Raw genomic sequence first — 19,551 nt, 5'->3', positions numbered from 1 at the left:
CAACAGGCCCTGACCTTTGTCGCCCAAACCCCGACATTCGTTGGCCAGCAGAATGGGCCGGCCGAAGGGCAAGGGGAGCGCCCTAAATACCTACAGGTTCGGAGTGGACCGCATAGCACACGAGCGATTTCTGCGCTAGCCTCCTCCTCCCCACGGGCGGTACTCGTTGAGCTTTCACCCCTCCGGGACGGCCTCGAGTGGTTTCTGACTCGGTCTTTGGCCGCTTGACCGGGCTCGATCCAGAGACACCCGTGGGGAGCAATGACCCAGTATGAACAGCGAGGCGAGGCGAGGCGGCCAAGGATGAGAGTTTAGTTGCACGGAGAGGACATGTCCCAAGCGATATCGTTGCCACCCACTTTGACTTTCTTGTCCTTGGCACACACGAAATCGCACCACTGACAGCGCTCATGGGGGAGACTGGGCGGCCGCGGCAACCTAGCAGCGAGTATTCAGGGGGCGACGCACAGCGACTCCAGTGCCGAGCCGTCTGCCCGCCGGCGATTCATGCGACGGAGCATGCAGCAAGTGACAGAGGACGACGATCAAGGAGAGCCAGTAACCACCCGCTCAGTAGCGCATGGCTCTGCACATGCAGGCCGCCGCGCTCGCATTGGCTGCACCCACCGACCAAGGAGCATGGGCGCCCTCGTTGGTGGGCTTTCTTTCAGTTGCAGCCTGGGAATTGAGTTCGTCGCTTCTGTGACGGCGAGTCAGGCATGTCCTGCACGGCACGAGCGCAGACCCAACAAGCAGCAACAGCAACAGCAGCAACAGCGGCAACAGCAGCATTCTCCTCTCCACCACCGGTGGTGTCAGCGTGATTCCCGGTGCAGCCGGCCTCGGCATGGACAGTTGGCTGCCGCGGCCGCGAAGGAGCATGACTGCCGGCGCGTTGGCCTTCGGAGACTCATGGGGGGGGGCAAGCCGACGGCCCGTTGTTACCGGAGGTCTTGTCAGCGGGCTTGGGTCCGTGCCTTCACGCCAGGAGCACTGGCGTTGGGTTTCGCTTGTGCGGGTCTGTTGCAACTGCCCGTGGAAAGGCATGTGCGCGTCGCAATCGCACCGGTGGCGAACACATGTTGCAAGTGCATGTTTCAAGCGGACATGCGGCGTCGGGCCTGTCGCAGATGTTGGTGCGCCGGCTGCGAGTACCGGTCCGCCGGCTGCAAGTGTTAGCACATCGTCGTTGAGGATAAGTTGCGCTGCCGTACCTGCACCGTGGACACCAGTCCAGCATCGACTGACTGTCGACCGACTATCGACTGCAGGTCGCCATCGACTCCAGACCTCCTTTGCAGGTGCGTGTGACATTACCTGTGCCTGGGCGGGCTCTTGTGCGAGTGTATGGCAACCAGGAGCCGTGCTCATCGAGGCCCTTGCTCGGCAGCCACTCTGCGCACATCGTCTCTTGCCCGCACCAGCCAGCAAGCACCCAGCAGGCAGCCAGCAGGCAGCCGGCAAGCACTCAAGCCGGCACTTCACTCCCCCTTCAGCGACTGCTCCCCCCGCAACAAGCGCCGCGGGTTTCGTCGTCCCATTCCGAAAGAACGATTCGGCGCTTGCCGCCCGCCCATCACAACAGCCTAATTGTCCCCCTTTGGGGCTGGTTGCCTTGCACCCAGCGGCCTTGTCTCGCCCGTCGTCTTGTTGCCGGCCTTGCCTTCGCTCGCCACAGGCTCCCCACACAGCCACCCCACAGCTCGTCGCTTGCCCTCGGCAAGATCTCGCTGTAACATCGGGCCAGCCTGGAGCCAGTCTGGAGCTGCTTGCACTTTGGTCCCCGCGACAAAACCGCCTGCAGCAAGCAGCCAGGCCGGCCAACCAACCAACCAGCCAGCCAGCCAGCTTCAGCAAGCTCCCATCGACTCCCATCGACTCCCAGCAAGCCAGCGAGCCAGCAAGGCCCAAGACAGGCGCTTCGCTGCCAAAGTGCATCCTCGCATCGCCAGCACTCGATCGCCCCCCGCCCCCTCCTCCTTTCTTCTTTCCGTTGTCGCCGTGGTGGGAATCCACTGCATCGCCGATCGGCCCAAGGAGCCACCAAGGCACACCGGCTCGCCATATACATAAACACGCCGTGGTACCGCCCCGCCGCCAGAGTTAGTTTCTCCTGGGTGTCGCTATCACGCCCTTCTGCCCCGCTCTGTTTCGTCGCTGCCACAGCCCCGTCCCCTTCGCTCCTTCCCACAGATCCCCGGCTCTCTCAGCCCCCTCCTTTCTCCCGCTGCCTGCCTAACACCGGCACCAACGCCGGCACCGACACCGGCCACCGACGCTGGTCCCCCCGCCCGCTCACCTGTCCTGCTCGTTCTCGACCCGCTCGAGCAGCCGATATGGATCCATCTCGCTCAGATCCCACGCCACCACCCCAGCAATCACCACCACCACCACCACCGCCGCCGCCGCCGCCGCAATCGCAACTGTACATAAAGGACTCGTCTCCTGCGCTCTTTCACTCCGAGACAGCACCGAGCACCGGCGAAACTCTCGAATCTGTCGACATGGCCGATGACTACGATGCCGAGCCGGACTTTGACGAGCATTCGGCCGCTTCGCCCACACCGCCGTCATCGTCGTCGCATCGCAAGAGGACGCATCGCGGTCGCCTTGGCAGCCGGGGCGTCCAGCGGGATCTGGCCGACCAGCATTCCCATCTCTCCAATCGGCTTGAGGAGCGAGAGTCTTTGCGCAAGGCCGCCCACACCGCCATCGAGCGCACCCGTCGCGAAAAGATCCGGCAAAAGGTGCTCGAGCTCCGGCACTTGGTACCCTCGTGTGCCTCGCAAGAAAACATCCAGAAGGTGACCATTCTCGAGAAGACGGTCGACTACATCCACGAACTACACGCCAGGCTCGCTACCCTCGAGAAATCGAGCCTCGCTCCATTGGATTCCTCATCGGGCCATTCCTCGAATCCAGCCATGCCCGCCGCTGGCGGCGATACCCCTTCCAGGAGCCTCTACAACTCGCACTACCAGTTTGCCGATCCGTCTGTCTCCCACCAACGCCCGGCGTACTTGAATCGCTCGAATCCTGACAGCTGGCCGGTCCGCTCCACTCCGTATTCTCGTAAGTGACCGTCTTCCAGTACCGTTGTCTGTCCACGGGCTTATTGGGTCTGTTGGCCGATGGCGATTGTTGCTGCTTTATTTTGTTTTCTGTTTTACTTTGTTCCCTTCTCCCCTTCACCCTCTTCACCCCTTCTCCCACTCGACCGGATCGGCAACAGCAGTGGCACTGGCGATAAAGGCGATTTTTACATTTCATGTGTCGGGAAGACCACCATGGCTGGTCGCATGTTTGTTGTCCTGGCATGGACCGTGTGCCCCGCTCCTTGACTCTTCCTCAGTTGTGTGCCTTGCTGGCTGATTATGCATCTTGTTCAGCCGTCGGTTGTGTGTCCTCTGCAGTCGTCGGTCGGGCATCTGGTCGATTGCATATCTTCTGCGCGGCTCGTGTGGAGTATTTCTCCCTCTCGCCGAGCCCTGCGTTCTTGGCAACCTGACTGCTTGATCCCACACACTGCCCCCCGCCCTGCTTGTCCTTGCTTCCCTTTCCACTCCGTCCTGTTATTTTCGCCTCGGCCCAGTATTCATCGTCTCGGCCCAGTATTCGTTCGTCTCGGCCTCTCATCGGGTTGACACACTCCATGTCGCCCCGTCCCCCCATATTCCCCCCGGCCTCTGCGTTCCACCCTTACTTGTACCGGCTCGGTCGTTCACTGCCACCCGTCCATTATTCCAATGTCCGCGATGGCGACCCACCCCTTCCCCCCGCTCTCCCCATGATCTCCCACTCGCCCACCCGCTCCACCATGGTCTCCCTCGCCCCCTCCACCATGGCCCTCCTTTCCAATTCGGCCCGAGCTGCTTTGTCCCCGGCCTCATTGTCGGCTGCCAGTGCTTGGTCGCTGCTGTCCTTTCTTTGTCTGGCGATTGTTTGGGAGCAGGCACTTGTTCGGGATTTCCCCGTCCGGGTATCGCAGCAGGGAGCAAAGCGCTGGTCCCGCGCCGCTGGCTCCTGATCCTGGTCCATTTGATCGTCGTGCGCTGACCCTGGTCCTTCTCGTCCATTGCCCTCCATTGCCCTCCATTGCCCTCCATTGCCCCGCCTGTGCTGATGCGCCTCTGCAGCAAGCGAGCACATCCGGTATTCGTCTCATCCTGAGAGCGAGCACAACGAAAATGTCCCGGACTGGCGAGGCAATCAGGGCTTCACACCAACCCCGCCGCAGCCGCAGCTCCATCTGCAGCCGCCGTCGAAGCTCCCTCCGCACCCAACCTCGCCTCTGATACATCGGCCGCCCCAGCCTCAAGTGCAGTCTCAGTCCCAGCCGTTACAACCGCAAGCCCAGCATTCCCACTCCTATCTGTCTCCCTCGGGGATGGCACCCGCACCTGCCAGCCGACCTTACGCTGAGAGCGAATGGTCTCACTACCCAGACTCATATCATCCGAATTCATCTGGGCAGCCACAGCCATACGGCGGTAGTCCTGCGTTGTTGTCGTCAAGGACACATGCACCACCGCCTCGGGCCCAGCCGTCTCGCACCCAAGGTCCGCATCCAACTCACCCGACGCCTCCGCCCAACCACCAGACTTCGCCGTCCCTGGTGCACTTTCCTCCTCAGTCTCAGTCCACTCCACCGCCTCCACAAGGGTCCGCCGCAGCCTCGCAATCGGCACGGCAAGCTGGTCATGGCTCACTCGGCCACGGATCCGGGGGGCCCTATCTGTCGCAATCGCACCCGCCGCCCAACTCCAAGCCACCAGGTTCTCACGGACCCACACCAAACCATCCTGGGTATCCTGGACATCCTGGACACTCATCCGGATACTCTGGGTATCCGGGCCACCAGGGCTATCCGATCGTTTCCAACTCCTCCGCTGCTGCCCCTTCACCCGGTCTCTCGGGCCCCGACCGAGATCCCGACGGATCGCCGTCGCATTCATATCCGTATCCGTATCCGTATCCGTATCCGTATTCTTATCCACATCCGCATACACATCCGCATGTGCATTCTCAAGCACATCAGCACCATCCAAGCCAAGTCTATGAGTCATCTCCACCCAAGGCCGCCGCCAAACAAAAGGCCCGTGAAGAGTCGTTGAGGATCAATAATCTGCTGGAGTAGCTCTGCTCAGGGAAGAGGAGTGGGGGGGGGGAGGGATCACAGAGGATGATGAGCAGGAGGGGTAAAGGGGGACGAAAAGTGAACAAAGAAAGACAATGAGGCCGGATAGAGACACTCGGCAGCGGCATGCGTGTGATCTATATCCCCGCACTCCCTCCCTGTCCCTCCATGGCGGCGGGAATGTGGACTATCAAAGCGACAACACTATCAATCAAGAGCCAGAGCAAGCGGCCCGGGTGCATCTGTGTGTATAGCTGGCATCCGAGCCGCGTCTCCACCAAACTGTCAAATACATCTCTCTATCTATCTGACTACAAAGTTCCAGAGCAGCCATGTGTGCGAATGAGAGCGTGTTGCGTTCTAGAAGCAGGCGAGCCCGCCACGCTCGACGCTCGCCCTTCATCGCTGCAAGTCACTTGCCACAGTAGCAAAGCCTTCGAGAGGAAGAGAAAGGGAGAGAGAGGGTCGTCGAATATGTCAACATGGCCCAGTCGAGTAAATGCATATTAGCTGCTGCTGGATGGCGGATACTTCATTTGTCGAAACCCTCGAGCAGCCAGCTCCGGGCACAACATTTCTTCCCAAGGCAACAGCACACTCAAACTGAAAACCGCTCCAGCTCCTCGTCGAGATCGGCATCCACTTCAAAGCTCTCGACGTCGAAGCGCGGTCCGCCAAGGGCCGTTGCAATCAGATTCTGCCGCGGATCGGCATAGCGGGTGTATCCCAGATCTCCGTCGTCGTCGTCCTCAGCGCTAGCGCTGGCGCCGCCGTGGCCGCCCTCGTCGTCTTGGTCCGGCCCGAGCATCTCCACAAACTCATAGTCCATCCCGCGCGTGCCGCTGTATCGCGCATTTGCCCGCCGTGAGAACGTCGTGCGCTTGATGGCGCCGCAAATCTTGCCGCGGAAGACAAAGACGAGTCCGCACAGTGTGGCCGCCGATACGAGCGATGCGACCGAGATGGCCACGCTGGACCGGGTATGGCTCGGCGGCACCCAGTTTCCGGCTGCCGTCGATGTCGGCGAGGCGTCGTGGTAGGTCGGGGTATCGGACGCATCCTCGCTCGGGTAGGTCTCGGTGGGCTTGGCGCCAGCGGGCTCTGTGACGGCAATCAGTTCGGGTTCGGGATTGGCCGTGGCACCGGGCGACGCCGAAGATATCGTCGACTCGATCGAGGACGGCGCAAGAGGCGCGGCGGATGTCGACACGATCGCAGGATGCGTTGCTGTGTCGGCCGAGCTCGCCGATGAAGCGAGATGGAGCGTGCTGCTTGTGTGTGCCTTGCTGCTGCCGCCCCTGTGCTTGGGGTGGGACTCGCCCCAGAAAGTCATTTTCCAGGAGTCAAAGAACCCGTGTGCTTCTTCGGAGTACCGGTCAAAGACACGCAGTGTCCACACACCAACCGGATCCTCTTCCCTGCAACCAGGCATGGTGATGATTGACTTCAGTTGCGAAACCTCGAAGCATCCCACAGCAACTCGAGCACGCCAGATCCAGCAGCGATCAAGACGGCCTGCTGACATGATCTCTGAACGTGTTACATCGCCGTCACCACTCCCAATCCACATACCAGTGCTTGACCGTCATGAAGGTCCAGTTCTGGAAGCCAGCCGTGTTGGTATCGAGGTCTCGACGTACAGCCAGCTGCGAGGTGACATTGTGTGGGGACGTCAGGGTGACCTCGACGTCACCTCGACGCTGGTGATGGATGTTGACGGTGACGGTGATGTGCTCCAGGCGCTTCATGTCGCTGTCGTCCATATCCTGGCGGGTGAGCTCAAAGGATGAGGCGATGCCGTGGGATGGCCCTTCGGCCGACTCCTGGGGGATCGCCTTGGAAACCACCGTGACGGGGCTGGCAAAATGAACCTGAGGATTGATCACCACATGGGTCAGCGCCTTGATCACAAAGTGGTAGGCGTCGATCTTGCCGAATCCAAACTTGTGGTTGTACTTGCGTCCCAGGGCCACAGTATCCCAGTCAGGATCGCCGACCGTGATGGGGATTGCTGTTTGGACGGTGAGATGCTGAATGTCGCGCCAGGTCAATTCGGGCCTGTGAAGAATCGTTGCGCACCGCGCGAGAGAGTTGGGGGTTGTGCGGCGACCGCATTCACAGGATAATCAGCGATTCGGTATCGTCGAGTCAAAAATCATGCGCGTTGCAGGACTATCCACTTGGCATACGCCGTGCCAGCTCTCCGCGGTTACTTCCAGGGCGAGGCTGCTGTCTCCAGAGAGAATATGCCCATGCGACGTCCACGAGATGCTATTCCTCCGAGGGACATACCGAACGCCTAGAGCAAGCGCATAGATGCCCGAGACAATAGGTGCGGCCGCCGAGGTTCCGCCGTGCCGCGAGGTGCACTGTTCCGGCCAGCTAGTCGTGTACTGATCAGGAAGAAAACCATGCAGAGCGTCAGTCCGGTGGGCTGTCTTGTCGACACTCACATGACCTAGTGCACCTTTAGACTCTATCTGTGCCAGCACTGGAAGCGACTCCCACGTCCGCCGTGATAACAGCATCACTGCTGCCCCAGGGCTCGCATTCGGTCGGTCTACAACAGCGGGGCCTCCACACAGCCACACGCACTTACAATGGCGTTGCCGGCTCCGCTGCTATAGGTAGACACCATGTTTGCAGAGCACTCTTCCGAGTAGTACGGGTGGTTGTTTTCCGAGTCAATGGCGGCGACGGTGACTGTGTAGATGCTGTTGGTATAGCCATCAAAGTTGCTGGCGGCACGAAGGAAGGGGCATGTGTCAGCCGAGGGAGGTTGTGACGGACGCTTTCGAGCAGCACAAGTAGCTCGTCGCCCATACGTCGCGATACAGCGCTCACCAACCAGCAGGCTCGCCGTTGCGGATGCATGGATAGGATGGATGCATGGATAGGATGGATGGGATAAGATGCATGGATAGGATGCATGGGATAAGATGGATGCATGGCGTCCTACCAGTTGTCTCGGTTGGCCCGCCCGTTGCCCGAGGCAAAAACAAAGATGGAGCCCAGTCCGTGGCGGCCGTTCTGGATGCCGTTCAGGACTGCGTCCTTGACAATCTTGGGCGGGGCATCCATCTCCTTGCCATTGTCGGCAGGTCCCCAGCTGCACGAGTAGATGTGGTTGTTTTGGAAGTCGTAGTTGATGGCGGCTGCCTCGTCGACTTCGGTCAGCTCGCCCGAGAGAATGCGGACGCCTGGAGAAGATGGTGAAGGGAGGAATCCGTCCGGCTGGGTCAGCGAAAGGCGCTCTGGCCATACTTTGGCATCGCGAGAGCCCGGCGATCCGGCGATGATCAGCACGGCCGAGGATCCAGGATTCCGAGACCAGGCATCAGCGGGAAACACCCACCCGATACTCGGGCTTTCCAGGCGATTCCGACTCCACAAACATCGTTGCTGATAGCCGCGACTTCTCCAGCACATCGGGTGCCGTGGTTGTCGTCGCTGAGGGTAGGTTTGGGCAGGGCGGTGTGGACATTGTAGTCATATGAGCCTGCGGCGTACTACGAAATACGATCCGTTGGGTAGAACTGGAGTTAGAGAGTCCGGTGCGGCGGTTCCCAGAGCAGGCGAGAAGTAACGGCAGCAACAACGAGAACAGTGGGCTTACAAAGTTGGGCTTCAGATCGGGATGCTCGTAGTCCAGTCCGTCGTCAATGAAGCACACGGTTGCCCCCCGGCCATGGTAGCCCTTGGCCCAGATGCCGGTGACGTTGATGTCGTTTCCACGATTGGCTCGGTTCACCTGGATGACGATCATGGACAGCCCGGCGTCACGAATCAGAGCCAGACGTGGCCCAGTTAGGTCTTGTATTGAGATATGCGACCACAAGCACGCCGTCGTATCGAAACAGCATTGGGCGGATGGTGGAGAACTGCCCAGCTGCCGCTCCTCTGGGACTGACCGCTGGCTGAATCGCCATGGATCAAATCGCGATCGACACGGGACGGCTATGGCCGTCGGGACGAGACCAGAAGCAATGGGCCAGAGAAGCTCATACCAGATGCCACTGGTGTACGAAATCGGGATCCTTGATACCAAATTGCTGCTCGGGCGAGCTGCGCGGGGAAAGAGGGTCGGCAGGCATGCCCGTCCGCTTGAAGAGCCGTCGCTTGGGAACTTGCTCGTTGACCCACAGAACATGATCCTCCTCGGCAAAGCGCTTCTTGACTCTGGCATGGTGGTCGGCGACAGCGGGATGGTCGGCATCGGCAGACCGGTGCTCCGATGGCTTTTCGGAGGCGAGCAGAAAGTAGTCGTCCAGCTCGCCGACACGGCCAACGAACTGGAAGCCCAGACGGTCGGCAACGGCCTTGGCTTGAGAAACCGGATCGGGGGATGACTTGACCTGGATGGCGTAGTAATGGAACAGCTGGTGGTCCAGCACATGCTGGCCGGGAGCGACCAGCTCGGCGAGCGTCCGAGGCAGAAGGCCCAGCGCAAGCGCAAGGATCCCAAGACAAACGGCGTGGCAGTGCCGGAGAAGCATGCCGAAGAAGGGAGCGGGAACAGGGGAAAGAGTGAGACTTGGAGAGACGACGAGCGGGGTTGCCGATGGTCAGACAGACAAAGTCGGCCGGAGGCAGAGTCCGGGATGGGGGCTGATCAAGATGCCCTGGCGTCGCTGGTGCCGCTGGCGAGACGAATGCTTGGGTCTGCAAGCCGACGGAGGATCAAGGGCAGCATCGGCGTCGTCAGTGCTGGGCGCCTGGTTGTTCCCAATCACCCCGCGGCCAGAAGCAGCCAGGCCACAGCCATCGGAATGCATTCGATCCAGCGCGGCTATGCTGCTATTCTCGGCACCCACGTGGTCAGGCACCCCTGCACAGGTCACGCCGCGCAGCATGCCCACGAAACAGGGGGGGGCCTTGCGATGCCAACACACAAGTGCTGTCGTGAGAACCAGCGTCTGTGGGATGAGCCGGAGGACGCAGGACACGGAGCAGACCAGCCGGGCACGGCCACAGTCTCGGTCGGACACGGCCATGGTCGAGCACGGCCACAGTCGGCTATGCTGGTCATGACTTTTGTCAAACTGCCGAAAGTGCTTTGATCTGCCCCTTCCGAATGCGGCATGGCCGGAGAGCTGCAACCAGGCCAGTTTCCCCGACGAGGCGTGTACCGCCACGGGCACGGAAGCTGGTATCTCATGACCCCGGCAGCGCGAGCATGGGCCAGCGCGGAAAGCTCCCCCAGCGCACCGGCCTTGGACTGCAACAGGGATCGTGGCTCCGGGGAGCGACGGCCATGCGGCCGGGTATCAAGGGCAGCAGTGTCCACGGCGGCGATCCGACGGCGATGGCCATGGAACAGCGCTGCAGGCTCGATTGGGCCGACGGGGAGCGACAAGGAGCAGGCGCGGACATGAGTAGGAAAAAAAAATGGCCAGAAGACGGGGAAGCACTGGGCCCAAACAACGCACGGCCTTGCTCTGGCGGCAGCAGATGCAATCAAGACGTCGCAGGTGCGGCGCTGGGATTGGATGAGCCGTGTCGACAAACACCTGCGACAAAGCACCTGCGCGGCAGCAGGCGCCCAGGCGGAGGCAAGCCCAGGCCCGGCCGACACCACGGAGCCGCACGCAGCAGGCGCGAGGACAGGCGCACAGCCGACAAGGCCCCGGCGCGACAGGAATGTGTGGCAGCCCCTTGTGGCGACGGAGGGCGCACGACAAGGCACCACAGGGGCACCGTGCTGCCGAGGGTTGGGGTGGACAGCGAGCAGCGCTGTGTTTGGGGCGATGCAGTGCGATGCAATGCACTGGGTGTCGAGTACAGGCAGGGCGATACTTGGCAATGCTTAACGATTGCGATGTGCTTGGAGAAAGCGTACTTCGACCCCCCATGAATTGCACTCCATCCGCATTGCCGTTGGTTCTCTGCCGAGCAGCAGCCGGCAGGTTGTCTCGGCTGGATGGCAAGTGCCGTGCCGGGCTGGTTGCGGGCTGGGTCGTGCCCGAAGGAGCCGACGTGCGCTTCCAAACCAAGTGACCAGCAGGGCAAACAAGACTCCCGACAAGACCGCCGACCCTCCTGACAAGACTCCCGACCATCTTGACAACCGCCGATCGTCGCGCTGCGTCCGTTATTGCAGCTGCAGCAGCGTCGTCCCGGCCGCATTTCCATGGCGGGTCTCGCGGCGGCCCATTCTCGTCTGCGCTCTGCGCATCCCGTTGCCGTCCTGCTGCTGCTACATCGTCGTTGGTGTCGCCCAGGCAGCCGAGTGCAGCCCACTCGCACGCCTGCACGCACTCGCGCAACCACCACCACCACCACCACCATCGCACACCGTCCTTGTCGGCGCCTTGCCCTTATCAAACAAGAGCGTCACGGAGCGGTCCGCTCGCTCATGCACAGTGGGTCGCAAGGCGGCTGCGATTCATTTCGGTCTCATCGGTGCTGCTGCTTGTTTGTGTCGTCCAGCACGCCGCTTGTATTGGGTTGCCAAGGTGCAAGCTCAAACTGCCCTTTGTGCCGCCGCCTGCTTGCTCCTGCACTTGCTCTCCACGCTCCCCATGCTCCCATTGCGCTTACTGATTCGCAATCTGGGTTACCTTGGTCCATTTCGGCGGCCTTCCCTTGCCGCTGGTCGACTCGGCTTCCCCAAAAGGCCGCTCTCCACCGGCCTATATCAGCGGCTCCATCGCCCCGCCTCGCCCTCGCCCATTCAAGCATTGCATCGCCCAGGTCGGCCCCAGCCCAAGCGCCTCCTCACCCATTCGAGCCTCCTCTGCCCTGGTCCTGCGCCCCATTCCTGCACCAGAGTCCAGTTTGGCACAAGCACAGACCCCGCCAGCACCATTTTCGCACGCTGCTCCACTACCACTTCCCCGGCTCCATCAACCCACATCCGCGTCATGTCGTTCCCCGCTCCTCTAGTGCCCGAAATCGCAGTCAAGACCGAACCCTCGCAGCACGACCTGTCCGACAGCTACTCAGACTCCTCTGACAAGCATCCCACATCGCCCTCGCCGACGGTTCGCAGCCGCAGCGGCCGCCCCGGGTCCTCGGCAGCGGCCCTTGACCGCGAGTCCCGCCGCAAGATCACCCACACCGCCATCGAAAAGAAGCGGCGGGAGCGCATCAACCAAAAAATCCTCGAGCTCCGCACCCTGGTTCCATCCTGCGCCAGCCAGGAGAGCATCCAGAAGGTCTCGGTCCTGGAGAAGACGGTCGAGTACATCCGCGACTTGCAGCTCCGTCTGGCGGCGCTGTCGGAGCCCCCAGCATCCCACACCCGCTTCGCCCGCCCGTATTCGCACCCGTATGCCCAAGTACCTCCTCCTCAGCCGCCGTCGCAGCGACACGGCGGTCCTCTGCCTCGGGCCGTCGGCCACCAGCACAGTGCAGTCCAGGACTATCGCGGCGTCTCGCTGTTGGCTCCGGAGCATCACTTTGCCCGGTTTGAAGATGTCGGCGTGTATGCCCATCCGGCTGGCCAGCAGCCTGGCTCGGGCTTTGTCCATGCTGTCTCGCCTCACTCGCCGCCCAAGTCGCCGGTGCTGGACCACTATGGCCGGCCAGTCGTCCAAGTTCACGGAGAACCGCGCCCGCAGATGCATCCTTACGGCCCAGGCGACGAGCAGGGTTGGCCTGCGGTCTTGCCCGTACCGGGCTCCTACAAACCCGCCAGCATCCACAATATCATCGATTAGCACGGGTGGTTCGCTGGAGCTTGACCTGCTATCGCAGTTTCTCGCGCACCATCGTGAGGATGAGCTCTACTTCTCTGCCAGCAGGCTGGCTCTACAGCGCCCACCCGTGTTCAGCCGATCCCACCGGATTGCTGCCAGATTGACCAACCCCCGGACCGACGCAGGCTTTGGCCTTGCTCTCCGACCCAGTCGAGACGGATCCGACCTGCAGCTGGCTGTGATGCCAGTCGTTGACCCGCTGGCCTTCCACGGCCTGCCCATGCGAATTCCTCGACGCTTGCAAGTTTCCCTTTGCTGGATGCTTCTCCGTTCCGCTCCTTTCGTTTCTATGACCTTTGGTAAACCTTTACGCAGTACAGTGTGGTATCTAGAGCCACCAAGAAAGAGCCGATGATGGACGACGATGCCCTCTGGCGGCGCGTCCGGAATCGCGATAGATCCAATACAGTAGACGATAGGCCAAAACTTGCGACGGACCGGGTGGCAGAGAACGGGACGGGACTGCTTTGGCTGCGACGAGGGTCGGCGGCTATGCCAGGAAGTGCCACGGTCACTCCTGTGGTCACTCCTGCTGATCACTCCTGTGGGTCACAGGTTGCGTCTGGATTGGGTCTGGCCCGATCCCAAGCAGGCGATCAACGACCGCGAGACAGGCACAGATGACCGCAGATGACCGCAGATGACCAGGCGCAGACCACACAGCCGGAGGGCGGCGGGTGTGGTCCATGCAGCTGACTGGGACACATCCTTCCCCCACCCGGGTGCAGTGGCCCACTGGCCGAGGGCAGACAAACCACTCGGCCGAGGCCTGGCGCAGGTGATCAGCGTATGGCTGCCCCGCGCTGCGATGCTCAGGCCCCGTCTGCGGGTGCCGCTCCCTGCATCTATCGAGCGCGGCACCCGAGTCGTTGTGTCGGGAACCTGCAGCAACTCTGGCTATCGGTCTGGCTCTGGCTCTCAGTCTGGCAGCGGCCCTGGAGGCGACTCTGGCAAATGAGCCTTGTGCGGCGGATGAAGGCATCTGTGGCGGTGGCGGTGGCGGTGGCCAGCAAGGCGGGGTGCGCAATATGTGCTGTGCGACCAGCTGCCGGGCACAGGCAGCGCGCGGCGCCTGCCGTCGCCTGGACTCGTGCCTGCGGCGTGGCGGCGGCGACCGCATGGCCGCGTCGCCCACGGGCCACACTCGCACAGCGGCGCGCCCGCCAGCCAACCACCAGGCGCGCACCGCACGCGGATGAGCGACGCGGCCTTGGGTGCGGAGGTGGAGGCGAAAAAAAGTTCCATGGCTGTCGGCTGTCGGACAAGGGCAGCACAGACGTCACGGTGGCAAAGGGTGCACGCTGCCACAGAGCCCAAACAGGCAGTCGCAGCAGATGACCGCGACACGCGGTGCGACTCACCACTGTCTGTGGCAGGGGGGGCACTGAGAGTGTGGGAGTCGTGGTGGTGCATGCGACGTATGTGATGGATGTGAATATATGTGATGGATGTGATGGATGTGATGGATGTGATGGATGTGATGGATGTGATGGATGTGATGGATGTGATGGATGTGATGGATGTGATGGATGTGATGGATGTGATGGATGCGAATATATGTGCAATGAATGTGATGGATGTGCAATTGTCGCCTGCTGAACGGCACCACCAGGCCCCACCACACAGTCCCAACAGCACAGCGGCACCCCGCACGCGGCCACAGACGCGCTGCTGCCAAATGGCATCGTCAGGGGCCACAAGGCAGAGGGCGGGTGCACGCCGGCAGGCCGAGCCTCTCGTCAGCGACGCCCTTGTCCCGAGCGAGTCGCCAGGCCCATGTTCTGCGCAATCTCTGACGTCCTGATGCGTCCCAGCGACGCCGCCGACAAGGCCCCTGCGATGCGGGACGGGGGTCTGCAAGCGCGGGCGCAGGTGGGGGAATAGCCGGATCTAGGTGGGTGGGAATGTACGTGTGGATGCGCCGTGGTCTGTTTGGGGAGGGGTGGATTGCAGTGGTTTGGCCTTGCTGCGTGGGACTGCCATCTGGGGTGTGGGCACTTTGCAATTAACACTTGCATTGTTAATCGCATTGTTACTCGCATCGTTAATCGCATCGTTACTCGCATTGTTACTCGTGGCTGTCGCCCGACACCCGTCGCTCAGCAGCCGCCATTCCCACCCGCCCGCGCTGCTCCCGTGCACCACTCGGTGCCAGGCTCGCCAGCGCTGCCCTGTCCCTCGGTGGCCCGCCGCACGCGAGCACAAGCAGGCCGCGCTTGGTGTGCCCATCCGCCTCCGTTTTGTTTGCGTTTCCGAGCTCCAACCCTGTGCGACTGGGGATGTCCATGGCCGGCCCACGGACCACTTGCCTCGCTGCTCCTGCCCCTGCGATTGGTGTCGGCCGCCTGGTCGTTTGCGCACCGGCCAACAAGGCTTCTCCGCGCTGCTGGCTTTCGGCGCCGGTGCGTTCTTGAAACTCTCACCACCTTTATAGGCATGTTTGCGTGTCGTCCACAGCCACGTACATATTCTCGGTCGCCCGCCGCCTGGCTGCTCGCTCTCGCCGTCCCATCGCCCCGAGATAAACCTGCCGGCGCTGTGCCCTGTCCCGTTGCGTCGGCGTCGCAAACAGCTCCATCGCCCCCGCCCGCCGCTATTTATTTCTGGACACGTACGCAATTCGCCTCGCCAGCCCGTCGCTCCTGCTCTTGGTCCTGCTCCTGGTCCTGCTCCTGGTCTTGTTCTCGTCTCAGGTACGGCTCCTGCTCTTGCTCTTGCTCCTGCTCCTGCTCCTGCCATGGCATTCGCGCGCCCACCGGCCAGACCCGTTGCACCCATCCCGATCTCACCCGAGCCCTGCCATCCTGCGCAGAACCCTCGCTGTCTCCCAGCCACCCAGAGCACATCTCTGCCGACTCCGGTCCATTCCAGACCCCACCGCCTTCCCCGCCAGCAATCCCTGCTCGCCTGACCCGCTCTCCCGCCCAGCCATGGCCACCTTCCGATCCTCGCCCGGCTACAGCGAGAGTGACGACGTCTCCGACACCGACTTTGGCTCGCTCCCTATCAAGAGCGAGTACCCGGACGCGGCATACTCGTCCGCCATGCACTCGGACCACTCGCCCAACGGGTCGCCAAAGAAACGCAAGCGCAGCGGCCTCAGCTCCGAGGAGCGCATCGAGCATCGCAAAATCGCCCACACCGCCGTCGAGCGGCGTCGTCGGGAAAAGATCCAGCAAAAGATTCTTGAGCTCCGAGACCTCGTTCCCACCTGCACCACCCACCGCAACATCCAAAAGGCTGTCATTCTCGAGTGCACCGTCGATTACATCCACGAACTCCACGCCAAGATCTGGGATCTCTCGCGGCGGCTGCAAGAAGCCTCGCCAGCGGCTGCGACTGCCGCTGCTGCTGCCGGTGCTGCTGCACCAGAGTACCGCCTCGCCCACCAGAGCGTCTACTCGGCCCCGATTCCTCCTCATCCTCAGGCTTCTCATAGCGCCCCGCAGCCTGCTCCTCCGGCTTCGTTCAATCCCAGCCCATCTCATCACCCGACGTACTCTCCGGCCCAGTCGGGACAAGCTCCTCCGCCGCAATACTACCCACATCCAGGACCAAGCCCAAGTCCATACCATCCCCAGCATCCCCAGCATCCCCAACAGTCGCATCCTTCTCAACCGCATACTCAGCTGTATCCTCAACAGCCACACCCTCATCAACAGCCGCACCTTCATCAACAACCAAACCCTCATCAGCAACGACATCCACAGCACCTCCACCCTCACTCGCAACACCCACCGCAGTACCCCCAGCAACAACAGCAACAGCAGCAGCAACAGCAGCAGCAGCAACAACACAAGCATAGCCCGGCCCTCGTCCTGCCGTCTCCCGATACTTCGCCGCGACCAGCTGCCCACCACCAACCGCCTGGCGTCCATCCAGTGGTCCATCCAGTCCCGGCCCATGCCCTGGCGAATCGCCATGGACTCGGTGCTTCATTTGACCCGCCAACCATGCTCTCGCGTGGTGTTCGTCCCTCGGCCATGTCGCCCGATTCAGTCTCAGTATCAGTCTCGGCCTCAGTCTCGGCCTCAGCACCGTCCCAAGCCTTCAACTTGACCGTGCCGCAATCGAACCCCAGCGACCGGGTTACACCGCCCTCCGATGCCCCTGGACGATCCGATGGTCTCACTGACTCGGCAAATCGATCCATGAGCATCCGGAGTCTCCTGCTAGGCTAGGCGCTCCTCCGTGAATTATGACATGCCCTCGCTCTCTCACCCCTCACTCTGTTGCTTGCATCTACACACTACTTTGCTGCTCCTCAATGTCTTCCGCTTCCTCATTCGCGACACTCCTCTTGCCCAGACATACAATAGAAGGCGCCTGTATCTCTCCCATCCGATCATCCCCCCACTACCAACGCTCCACAGCTCAATACATGTCTCGCCATGACAGCCGCCGATCTTCACGCCGGTCCAGACACCGTTCACGGGCCACTACATCGCTAAATGAAGGCGGAGGGCACACTCTGTCTATACTTTTGGGTGATATTGATTTTGGGCTGGAGCCCACACGCATCCCTCGTCCACAATGGCCATCACCCCATAGAAGCAAAAAGCTAGGGATGGTGCACCCAAGCGACTCGTCCGCCCGAACAACCCTGATGACGCAAACCCACACGGCAGGTCTGTCGTTGTTGCAGAGATAAAGGTGTCATCCGTAAATGTTCGATCCGCCTCGCCGCCCTGCCGCTCAGTAATGCCGTCTCCACTGGTGCTTGCGGCCAATGTCGGAGTCGACGCTGAGCATCCCGTCCGAGATCGACCCCCCTCCCATCGGCAGGCCAGTCGTCGGAGCCCCCAGGACCGCACCGTTCTGGGCGGCGACACGCATCAGCATCTGCGGCACATTGCTGGTGCCCAGGCTCTCGGTCTTGAGAGCCGACCGTCTCTCCCCGTCGTCGTTGAAGCCAATGCGCCTCGTGCGTGGCTGGCTGGGCTGGGGCGGAGCCTTCAACGGCTCCGAAAGTGCCCGCGGAATGTCCTTGCAGAGTAGCGGATCAAAGGTGTTGTTTTTGAGATACAGGTGGGCGGCCCGCAGTGATGTTCGGTACTGGCGGCGGCAGCAAGAGTGACGATGCTGGTGAGCGACCGAAGACGAGTGCTCTCTGGCCCGTTTCCATCCATCGAGCACCAGCATGGAATACGCCTTACAATCGATTCGCGATCATCTGTCGCCAGCTTGGTGCCTTGGCTGTCGTTGTGGTATGCCAGCGTGATGGGATTGTAGTGAACGCTGTATCGAGAATAGGACCAACACCCCCAGGCATTGAGTCAACAACCGGACCCGATTCGGTTCGGCTCGGCTGGCCCCTCGTCCCGAGCCTGTCTTGCCGATGCACCATCCTGCTCACCTGTTCTTGCCGATTTGAGCCCGCTTGTGCTTGAAATTCCATGTTTCTTCTTGGCGCTGGTTATGGATTGACATATTTTGCCATCGCTGCTTCTCAATCTCCTCGAGCCTGGCCATCCGAGGGTGGTCGGAGGAAGAAGCGGGTGAGTGGTTGAGGTGAGAAGATCGCGGGTGACTCATGCTCAAGACAGAGAGCATTCATGGCGAGAATCAGCTCCATGCAGGTCAGCGCAAATGCGCATCCATGTATCCGTCCATCCGTGTCCCAGATACTCAATGATCCAAGGTCAGATATGCATTTGTAGTGACGCACCATTCCCTTTGCGGAGTAAGTCCGAGGTCAGCCAACAGCAAGACATTGAGGTATCGACGCATGAATGGTTGAATCCAGATATGGATCATCCGGTCCAGGCGGATATCGGTCAATGCGGGTTTAGCTTTGACGGGCAGTCCTCCCTCCCATAGCGCTTCATGTTGTCCAGCGCAACAGGAATATAGTGCCAGGGAGGTGTGTCCCCTTCCGCATTCGTCTCCGAGGTATAGCAAAAGTACCTGGACACCACTCACCTTCGCTGCTGGTATCGGACAGCCCGTTTCTCACGCTCGTCTTGCCTCTGGATCTTGGCTTCTGCTGCAACCTCGACCTTGTATCGACGAACATCTGATACGTGATGGCATTTGACGGGCACCCGCTGGTCAGCTCAAGCACACTACTCCTCTTGGGCGACGCCATGGCTCCTGGAGCAGGAGAAAGGACACCAACTTCCCGACTCTCCGTATATCTTAGGGATCCCAACCACTTGTCCCCAAGCGCAGTGGCTTCTTTCCTTTCCTTTCCCTCCTTCCTCTCCTTTCCATATTCCCTTGGCCAGACTCACCCTCTGGGAAATCCATAGATCCCCCAAACCGAAACACCGGGTTGCTTGTGTTCTTGGAGTTGTTGCCGACGCGCGGGAGTCGGTTGAGCGATGGCAGGGGCTGGATCACCCCGCCCTCTGACGAAACGACAAAGCGCGAGCCAGATCCGGGTTTGCTCGCGTCGATCGTGACCTGGACGGTCGTGGCGTTGGTATTGGAGTCAGTGGCGGCCATGGCTCTGTCCGCCGAACGGTATAGGAACGTGTGCGTGAGCGTCTGGATTGAATCGGGTCTTTGGAGAGAGTGATGGAACGGAAGAAGCGATGGCGAGGGATACTCCCAAAGGAAAGAGCGTGCAAATGGAATCGGGAATTCCGGTGTCGCTTGAGCGCTGCCACTCCAATCATTCAATCGGTTCGCCTCCAAGGCCCGTCAAATGAAGTGAGAAACCCTCTGCGACTGCGCCTGCCACATGAAACGAGCCGCCCTGTTATCGATATC

At 61.2% G+C, this 19,551-nt stretch overlaps 6 protein-coding genes across 6 annotated transcripts; 3 read left to right on the top strand and 3 right to left on the bottom strand.

Moving 5' to 3' along the window:
• Positions 1-2,504: 2,504 nt before the first annotated feature.
• BJ171DRAFT_475965 (uncharacterized protein) lies at positions 2,505-3,372 on the top strand (the record flags this gene model as incomplete). The annotated part of the gene is made up of 2 exons (XM_053108806.1): positions 2,505-3,072; positions 3,353-3,372. 2 exons carry the CDS (start codon positions 2,505-2,507, stop codon positions 3,370-3,372), a joined length of 588 nt encoding a protein of 195 aa, XP_052965395.1.
• A 574-nt stretch (positions 3,373-3,946) lies between these two features.
• BJ171DRAFT_510326 (uncharacterized protein) lies at positions 3,947-5,017 on the bottom strand. The gene is given in 2 exon segments (XM_053111482.1): positions 3,947-4,083; positions 4,094-5,017. The coding sequence occupies 1 exon segment, from the start codon at positions 4,953-4,955 to the stop codon at positions 4,218-4,220; it is 738 nt and encodes a 245-aa protein (XP_052965394.1). The 5' UTR covers positions 4,956-5,017; the 3' UTR covers positions 3,947-4,083; positions 4,094-4,217.
• Positions 5,018-5,691: 674 nt separating this feature from the next.
• On the bottom strand, positions 5,692-9,866 carry BJ171DRAFT_149768 (pheromone processing endoprotease KexB). The gene is made up of 8 exons (XM_053105770.1): positions 9,145-9,866; positions 8,754-8,888; positions 8,493-8,646; positions 8,097-8,337; positions 7,737-7,875; positions 7,430-7,530; positions 6,710-7,195; positions 5,692-6,555 (listed from the first exon to the last, which is right to left on the bottom strand). The coding sequence occupies exons 1-8, from the start codon at positions 9,631-9,633 to the stop codon at positions 5,736-5,738; spliced, it is 2,565 nt and encodes an 854-aa protein (XP_052965393.1). The 5' UTR covers positions 9,634-9,866; the 3' UTR covers positions 5,692-5,735.
• Positions 9,867-12,000: 2,134 nt separating this feature from the next.
• BJ171DRAFT_624338 (uncharacterized protein) lies at positions 12,001-12,798 on the top strand (the record flags this gene model as incomplete). The annotated part of the gene is made up of 1 exon (XM_053115478.1): positions 12,001-12,798. One exon carries the CDS (start codon positions 12,001-12,003, stop codon positions 12,796-12,798), a length of 798 nt encoding a protein of 265 aa, XP_052965392.1.
• Positions 12,799-15,346: 2,548 nt separating this feature from the next.
• BJ171DRAFT_569024 (uncharacterized protein) lies at positions 15,347-17,018 on the top strand (the record flags this gene model as incomplete). Its single annotated transcript, XM_053113550.1, has 4 exons — positions 15,347-15,530; positions 15,650-16,303; positions 16,350-16,468; positions 16,720-17,018. Exons 2-4 carry the CDS (start codon positions 15,768-15,770, stop codon positions 17,016-17,018), a joined length of 954 nt encoding a protein of 317 aa, XP_052965391.1. The 5' UTR covers positions 15,347-15,530; positions 15,650-15,767.
• A 399-nt stretch (positions 17,019-17,417) lies between these two features.
• BJ171DRAFT_600173 (uncharacterized protein) lies at positions 17,418-19,284 on the bottom strand (the record flags this gene model as incomplete). The annotated part of the gene is made up of 5 exons (XM_053114987.1): positions 17,418-17,892; positions 17,994-18,075; positions 18,194-18,301; positions 18,760-18,853; positions 19,071-19,284. The coding sequence occupies 5 exons, from the start codon at positions 19,282-19,284 to the stop codon at positions 17,533-17,535; spliced, it is 858 nt and encodes a 285-aa protein (XP_052965390.1). The 3' UTR covers positions 17,418-17,532.
• Positions 19,285-19,551: the final 267 nt, after the last annotated feature.

The sequence above is a fragment of the Polychytrium aggregatum genome (genome assembly GCF_025602895.1).
Source record: "Polychytrium aggregatum strain JEL109 chromosome Unknown BJ171scaffold_25, whole genome shotgun sequence".
NCBI classification, from domain to species: Eukaryota; Fungi; Chytridiomycota; class Chytridiomycetes; order Polychytriales; genus Polychytrium; species Polychytrium aggregatum.
This window is presented reverse-complemented; position numbering and strand designations above follow the sequence as displayed.

Excerpts from the sequence above, each read along its gene's own strand:
- BJ171DRAFT_510326 (XM_053111482.1), bottom strand. The coding sequence starts at position 4,955 with ATGAATGCGACGGCGATCCGTCGGGATCTCGGTCGGGGCCCGAGAGAC.
- BJ171DRAFT_149768 (XM_053105770.1), bottom strand. The coding sequence starts at position 9,633 with ATGCTTCTCCGGCACTGCCACGCCGTTTGTCTTGGGATCCTTGCGCTT. Across the intron at positions 8,647-8,753 it reads CCGATCTGAAGCCCAACTTT|TACGCCGCAGGCTCATATGA; the intron begins GTAAGCCCACTG and ends CGTATTTCGTAG. Across the intron at positions 7,196-7,429 it reads GCGCTTGCTCTAGGCGTTCG|GCCCGAATTGACCTGGCGCG; the intron begins GTATGTCCCTCG and ends GATTCTTCACAG.